The sequence below is a fragment of the Cyprinodon variegatus genome, unplaced genomic scaffold (assembly GCF_000732505.1).
Source record: "Cyprinodon variegatus isolate N-32 unplaced genomic scaffold, C_variegatus-1.0 Scaffold470, whole genome shotgun sequence".
NCBI classification, from domain to species: Eukaryota; Metazoa; Chordata; class Actinopteri; order Cyprinodontiformes; family Cyprinodontidae; genus Cyprinodon; species Cyprinodon variegatus.
The window spans coordinates 117321-125511 of record NW_015150923.1 but is presented as its reverse complement, the minus strand read 5'-3'; the positions used below and the strand labels follow the sequence as shown (position 1 = coordinate 125511).

The window sequence follows — 8191 nt, the reverse complement described above, 5'->3', positions numbered from 1 at the left end:
ATGCTTTTCCAACAAGGCAAGGCAGAGCCTATTTATATTGTCCATTCACCAACACACCCATTTATATTGCAAAGCTCACTATGTGAAAAAAAGTAGAGAATAATTGTATTTTGTCTTTTCTCGCCTTTTCACGTCATTCAACATTTCAGCTCAGAGAATGACAAACAGGATGATTTCAGTACTGGAGTAACATTTATTTCACCCAAGGAAAAGCACTAGATATGAAGCTACAATTGTCCCATTTAGCAGTTTCCACAAACCCAAGGTGAGTCCTTCCTGCATTTGTGACAGGTATCCTTTGTGCAGTGCACACAACGCTCAGTGCTGTTGTTTACTGTTGCAGAGATTGCACACCTGGTCTGCTTATAATAATGAAAAAACCTCAAAAATAGAGTTTAGCATATATTCTGAAAGTAAGAGTTGTAGTATGAACTAGACTTGTAGCACTGTGTGTGCTACAAGTTTAGTGGCACTACAATGATCTATAGGGTAATTATTGCTCATTTTGTACTTATTCTTATAATAAAATAGTGGTGCCATTTGTTATTTAGGCTTTGGGAAATTCCTCAATAAAGTATTATTTTCGAATACAATAAATGTGTTATGAAAGATATGAGAAGAGATACATATTAAATGAATTTGATAATAATGTACCTCTCCTTGGTGACCCTTTTGAATATTTCACTCTGATTATTTTGCAACTTGCAGACGGTCCCTTGCAGAGGAGTGAGCTCTGCATAGAGTCCAATGTCGTTCTCCCAGCGCGATAGGGACCCCCATTTCATCATTCTATCTCTATTCTCCCACTCTGCAGAATCTGTTAGTTCAATCCCTAACGATATGTTCTCCCTGACTTTTCTCATAGTAGCTTTGCCTCGTCTGTTCCTGTTTGCCTGTGGCTCCACCCTTGAGAGAAATATCAGCTGTGCTGCTGCCATCAACACCTTTTTTTATAGATGTTGGAGATCGGCCTGTTTTCCAGTGTAGTCCTGTTTCTCTGACTTTTACTGGCTGGATGTGCTATCTTCATCCTCTGACATAGCAGTTGGCTTGGAGCTCGTCTGCCTGGCTGTGTGTGTCCTGGACCGGCCCGCCTTTTACAGTTGCTTTTTACATCTCTGCTTCTGTCTCCTTGAACCCCAGTCGGTCTCAGCAGATGGCCGCTCACACTGAGCCTGGTTCTGCTGGAGGTTTCTTCCTGTTATAAGGGAGTTTTTCCTCTCCACTGTCACTACAAGCATGCTTAGTGTGAGAGATTGCATTCGAGTCAATGAGTCGATGCAATCAACTGGTTTTCCTTAAAAAACTTTGAATCAATTTGACTGTATGATCTGGTGAACTGGAAAGTGCCATGAGATGACATGTTGTGAATTGGCGTTATATAAATAAACTGAATTGAATTGAATATCTATTTGTTTCCTTTAAAATTACAATTGCTGGAATCATGGCTCTTAAAGCATGAGCTAATGTGCAGCAATTGTTCCAACTGTATGGGGGTTTAGAATTACATGTACATTTTTACAAAATATTTGACTAATTGAAGGTAATGTTGCTGTTTGCATTGACTAATTTCAGTCCCCGTTTTAATCTGGTGCAAATTTGGAGGAAGCCCAAGATTAGGGTGATGGGAAGGATGCCTTCCTCCCTCCAAACACTGTAGCTCATCACCAAAAGTACTTCCTGGAAATATCTATGATGCATGCAGGAAACCTTTCATTGCTAAAAGTCAAACCAATATTTTTCCATTGATAATTGAAAAACATAAAATAAATTTAAATAAAATTGAAAAACTTTTTTTTAAAACTGATTCTCATTTTAGTAAGTATACATTAAGTATAGCATTAAATATGTGTAGACCATTTTAGAAAATGTACTTTTTTTTATTGAATATAATAAAGATTGCTATTTTTTAAAGAGCTTTACTTACCTTTTAGCTTTGGAGCTGAAAAACCCACACCTAAAACTAAGTAAATAGGGAAAAAAAAAAAAGGCTAAGGTCAAATTGCTGAAATCATTTTACTGCCCTGTATTAGCTGCCCTGGAAAAATTACATCAAGTTTAACTGAAATGAGAGATTTTAGAATTTCTGTATAGCATTAAAAATGTTTAAACCATTTTTTAAAAATGTACTATTTATTTAATTGAATATGATAAAGAATGCAGAGTTATTGTTTTTTTTAAGGGCTTTACTTACCTCTTAATCTTAAGAGATAAGATCAAATTACTGAAATCATTTAACTGTTCAGTATTAGCTATGCTGGAAAACTTACTATAAGTTTAATTTAAATTAGAGATTTAAGAATTTTCACATAAGTATAACATTAAAAATATGGAGACCATTTTAGAAAAGTTACTTTTTATTACTTACCTTTACGATGTGGAACTGAACAAGCCAAAGCTAAAACAAAGAGGTTAAAAAAAAAAAAAATCTAAGATCAAATTACTGAAATCATTTAATATCAATCTTATTAGCAATATATCAGTAAAACTGTGTAGACAAAAAGACAAAAATAAAGAAATAAAAAGTGTAGAGAAATTTTTTTATTTTTTTTTTAAATTAATAAAAGCTACAAGTGTTGGTTATCACTATTTGGTCAACAACAAAAATCCTACAGTGATTTCCTGGATCCAAAATGTATTACCTTAGTTTTGCTTCAGCTTTTTTGTCATCAATTTATTGATTTCCAAGTTTCTTTCCCTCAACACTTGAATGTGTTCAGTCATCATTTGACATTGTAATGTAAAGTTGTGTATCCTCTGTATACTTATGGTAACACATAGTCTTTTCTTATAATATGAAAGAAGGGAGCACATAAATGATGAATGGGGGGTTCCAACACGAACCTTTAAAGAACACTGTGATTTTTATGGTCTCTGATGTAAAGTTACCTACTGACACCTAAAAGCCCCTGTCCTTCAAGTAGGATTAAAGAGTCATGTTATGTACTGCAAAGGATAACCCAATTAATCCAAATAAAAATTAGACATCTGATGGACAGGCAGATCATGTCTATATTTAGTCTGATTATCAATGGCCTATTATAGTTGTCTAAACATGTGTCAACACTGAAAGTCAGACTTGCCCCTTTTTGGCGCCATAAAAATTGCCAATGCAGGTGCAGATACATATTTATTTTTATTTTTCTAACATACCCACTGCACAAACATTTATATCATTTTTATAATAGATTACATTTGTGCGACTAATCCTGGTCTCCTGAAAGTGCAGAATGAAACACCAGATGATGCAATTGTTTTCCATTTTTGAAATGTGTACACTACCGTTCAAAAGTTTGGGGTCACATTATTTTTGAAGGAAAATCACTGTACTTTTCAATGAAGATAACTTTAAACTAGTCTTAACTTTAAAGAAATACACTCTATACATTGCTAATGTGGTAAATGACTATTCTAGCTGCAAATGTCTGGTTTTTGGTGCAATATCTACATAGGTGTATAGAGGCCCATTTCCAGCAACTATCACTCCAGTGTTCTTATGGTACAATGTGTTTGCTCATTGGCTCAGAAGGCTAATTGGTGATTAGAAAACCCTTGTGCAATCATGTTCACACATCTGAAAAAAATGTAGCTCATTACAGAAGCTACACAACTGAACTTCCTTTGAGCAGATTGAGTTTCTGGAGCATCACATTTGTGGGGTCAATGAAACACTCAAAATGGACTTAAAAAGAGAACTGTCATCGGAAACTCTACAGTCTATTCTTGTTCTATTTATTTAATTGAATATGATAAAGTATGCAGAGTTGTTTTTTTTGTTTTTTTTAAAGACTTTTACTTACGTTTTAATTTTGGAGCTGAACCCTTCTTCACTAAAACAAAGAAAATAGGTATTTAAAAAACAAAAAAAAACAAAAACAAAAAAAAACAGATAAGATCAAATTACTGAAATTATTTTACTTTGCAGTATTAGCGGCTCTGGAAAACTTACCTTAAGTTTAATTTAAATGAGAGATCTAAGAATTTCCGTATAAGTATAACATTAAAAATATGTAGACCAAAAGTTACTTTTTATTACTTACTTTTAAGTAGAACTGAACAATCTGCAACTAAAACAAGAAAAATTAGGTCAAAATTACTGGAATTATTATACTGCCCAGTATTAGCTGCACTGGAAAACTTACCTTAAATTTAGTTGAAATTAGAGATTTAAGAATTTTTGTATAAGTATAGCATTAAAAGTGATTATACCATTTTAGAAAATATACCACTTATGTAACTGAATCAGGGTTTACACAGGAAGGAGGAACTCTAATTTAATGCTTTTTAATGCTCTTAGAAATAATTGCAAATTTTCCCATTCTCTATCTTTTTCTGTGCCTCAAGCTTCTGTTCTGAAAACACATGGCTTTAGGATCAACCAGGAGGAGTTCCACGCAAACACATGGAACCAGTTAAATCTGACATATTTGAAAAAAAAAAAAATTCTTTTTTTATAAAGCATTTTAAATGCCATGATAATCATTAATTCATTTTAATACCAATTAAGGCCTTAATTAAAAAAATTATAATTTAATGACTTTTAATGATTTGTAATAACCCGCAGAAACCCTGTGAATATGATAAAGAATGCAGGGTTGGTTTTTAAAGAACTTTACTTACAAAAACAAATAAAATAGGTAGAAAAAAATAAATCCCCCAGCTGAGATCAAATTACTGAAATAATTTTACTGCCCAGCATTAGCTGCACTGGAAAACTTACCTTAAGTTTAATTGACATTTAAGATATAACAATTTTCGTATACCATTAAAAATATGTAGATCATTTTAGAAAAGTTACTTTTTATTTAATTAAATTAGATAAAGAATGCATGGTGGGGTTTTTTTCCTCAACAATTTTTTGAAATAGTTTTATTTCCCAGTATCAGCTACTCTAGCTTCTAGGATGTCATAAACAATGAGATCCCTGATCATCAATCACAACATATGATCCATAAAATCTTCAATACTGCTGTATCATGACACTGTTAGGTTTCTGTTTCTGTTATGTTTTTCTTTTGATGTTCAATTTTGCTTTGATTAATAGTTTTTTTATGGTTTAAATCTTATTTTGTTGTGTTCTTTGGGTTTTTCTCAGTTACTGTTTCAGTCTCGGCTCTGTTATGTTTTTCTTTTGAGTTTTCAGTTTGCTTTGCTCCATGTTTTATATTCTTTGTGGTTTATTTATTATTTTGTTGTGTTTTCTAGTTATTTCCAGTCTTCTAGGTTTTTAATTTGTTCCCCTCTGCTGCCCTCTTGTGTTCTCCTTTTTTCCTAGCTCTTTTCCTCTCCTGCTCATTTGTTCCAAATCTTCCCACTAGCCCTCCCTTTGTCTCAGTCTCCTTTAAATGCTCTCCCTCTTCAGTTCTTGTTTGCTGTGTCCTCATCAAACTTCGTCTAACATGCTCCAACTTCGTCTCTCTGAGCCTTCCTCCCTTCCACCAATTTCTTAACAAAATACGTTGATATAACCATAACACATGCAAGAGTTGAAAAAGTAGATTATAACTCGAAACTGAAAGAAAGAAATTCTTAACAGGAAAAAAATGAAATCACTCACTCATGCATCCACGATAAGCTGTTGGAATATTTCTCCGCACCAGTGGTCCTTGAACTGCCTTGCCACTGGCTTTGTTGACAGCAATGAACGCAGTCAAAGAGCTGCTCACTCCTGATTGGACACTGAGCTCCACCACCTTCTTCTTCACTTCTTCATCCTGCTGTCCTCTTTGTGTCCTCTGCTCCGACTCCAGGGAGCGAATCACAGTGCGAGAGGCTAACCTGTGGACTGTTAATCTGCATAAAGGAGGAAGAGACATTTATTGGTAAAGCTTAGTTAATGAACAAACTGTCTCTCATTCCTTTTTCAGTATTTTCCTCATATCATGATCCACTTATTAAATGTCCCCAAAGAAGAAAAAAAAATACTTTTTCATCAAGCAGCAAAGTCAGCCTCCTTAATCGCAGTTTACTTTTCATTAGGGCTGGGCAAGTTAACAAGTATATTTTACTTTAAATCATTAGACTATTAATGCCAATATTAACTTTATCGCATGTTAACGCATGTTGCTTTTATTTTTTGAAAGTCCGACTGGATTCTGGGAGGAAAGTTTTTCTCCACTAACGTGAGTCCCGTTTTCTCTGTCTCTCCAAGTTGTCGTTCAAGGTTCCCACGGTTCCTGAACTAACCACTGATACTTCCCTTCCCTCTTCCAGTTCCGGTTTACCAGTTCACTGTGTTTCCTGAATCCAACCACGCTGGTTTCATCAATAAACCTGTTCAAACTTTTACCCTGGTTCTCTGAGTGGTTTACTGCATGTGGGTCAGATCTCTTAAGAAAATCATGACAGTTTGCTCCCGTTAATGATAAATCTTCCTCGTGCTCCAGGGTTACCTGTGGAGTACTGCAAGGATCAGTTGTATGACCAATTCTCTTTACTATATACATGATCCCAATTGGTGGATTTATTAGACAGCATGCGATTAATTTCCAATGTTATGCTGATGATACTCAGCTATATCTGTCTATAAATCCAGATGAAACTAACCCATTACATAGACTACAGACATGTCTTGAAGACATAAAAACCTGGATGACTCTTCTTACCTCCTTCCTTACAGGCAACATATTAAGGAAGGAGGTAAGAAAAGTTCAAAATGTTCCTTATGACAAGAAAAAAATTATTTCAGATATAAGAAATGCTATTCATACAAACTATTAAATATCAAAGCAGCCTGCCATAGTCTGCTGTAATCACAATAACATCACAGTTTGAATGGTAGAGTATCACTGTCAGAGTCTTGGTCTGTTTGTTCCTGTTTTTCTTGGTTTTCCATTTGTTGTCCTCTGCTGCCCTCTTGTGTCCTCCCTTGCTCTGTTTCTCTGTTCTGCCTGCACCTGTTTTAAATTTCCTCGTCAGCTCTCTCTTTGTCTCTGTCCCCTTTAAAAGCCCTCCCTCTTCAGTTCCTGTTTGCTGGATCCTCGTCTAACATCTCGTCTTACTTCCCGTCTAACTTCTGTCTGTGTACCTCGTCTCTCCCTGGCTCCTAGTTTTGGTTCACCCCTGATGTCTCCTTGGTTCTGGTACGTTTGTTATCTTCAGTTGGACTCTGATTCCTGCTCCTGGATCTGTGAACCTAAATAAACAGACTTTAATTCACCTCTGCCTACTGGTCTCTGCGTTTGGGTCCTCCAAACAAACACCGCCTCATGACAATCACTGTATTGTCTTTAGATGTAATCTCACAGGAGAGATGTACCCCTGGCAGCACGTGTGTCATGGTCTTACTTTCTGTTTAACTCTGAACTGTGGGTTTCATTGGTTTATTTACTACTTTGTGTTTCTAGATATATTTTAGTGCTTAGGTTTTTCTTTGTTGTCCTCTGTTGCCCTCTAGTGTTTGTTCCTTTTCCCTTGGCTTCCTCATTATCTCCACTCACACCTGCTCCTTATCAGCTCGCTAGCCCTGCCTTTGTTCAGTCAGCCACATATACTCTCCCTCTGCTGTCTCCCATTGCTGGTTCCTTGTCGTTACTTGGTCCTCGTTGCTGCTTCTCATCTTACCTCGTCTACCCTGGCTCCTTGTGATTGTTTTCCCCTGATGTCTCCATGGTTCTGGTTTGTTAACTTTTTAAGTTGGATTTTATGATTCCTGCCCTTTTTTACTGTTTTTACCAATTAAAACTGCAAGAAATCACCTCAGCCTCTCTGCCTCTGCATTTGGGTCCTCTCAACCCCAACCCAAACGTGACTAGGTGAAGATGAAATATATAAATGTTGTTCAAACAGGTAAGACCTGTGCATCCGCTCATGGAATTCCTCCGCATTTTGATCTCGTCTACAATGACACAGTAAATACTAAGTGCTACTTTGACTGTGCAGTTGTTTTCTATGATGCTGTTATCATGCATCAATGTGCTCTCGCCAAAATGAATCTCTGCTAAATACCTGTTAAAGAAGTCTGTGTAATGCTGCAAAATTCAGGATAAATAAGGCTGTGGATGTATGTGATGGACTGAGAGGTAAAACAGTAGTGCTCATAAAGATATCTGAATAGATAAGGACATTTATATGTGGTCTGAGAACCCTTTCCCTATAAATAATTAATTCTCTGCAAATTCATGCCGCTCATTCTTTTCTTTTATCCTCGCCAAAAGGACAAGCTATGTTTGTGTTTTTAACACCTAATGTT

General features: G+C 35.7%; 2 protein-coding genes across 2 annotated transcripts in view; both read right to left on the bottom strand.

Moving 5' to 3' along the window:
• The window catches only part of LOC107094204 (von Willebrand factor A domain-containing protein 5A-like), a 25556-nt gene that overhangs the window by 2856 nt on the left and 14509 nt on the right, over positions 1-8191 (bottom strand). The window contains exons 9-11 of the mRNA XM_015389692.1: positions 5558-5793; positions 4041-4067; positions 3801-3830 (exon numbers count right to left, since the gene is read on the bottom strand). Coding sequence (XP_015245178.1) covers positions 3801-3830; positions 4041-4067; positions 5558-5793 — 293 coding nt within the window. The remainder of the gene's footprint in view (positions 1-3800; positions 3831-4040; positions 4068-5557; positions 5794-8191) is intronic.
• Positions 1-8191, bottom strand: part of LOC107094208 (von Willebrand factor A domain-containing protein 5A-like) — a 55376-nt gene that overhangs the window by 38019 nt on the left and 9166 nt on the right. The window lies entirely within an intron of this gene.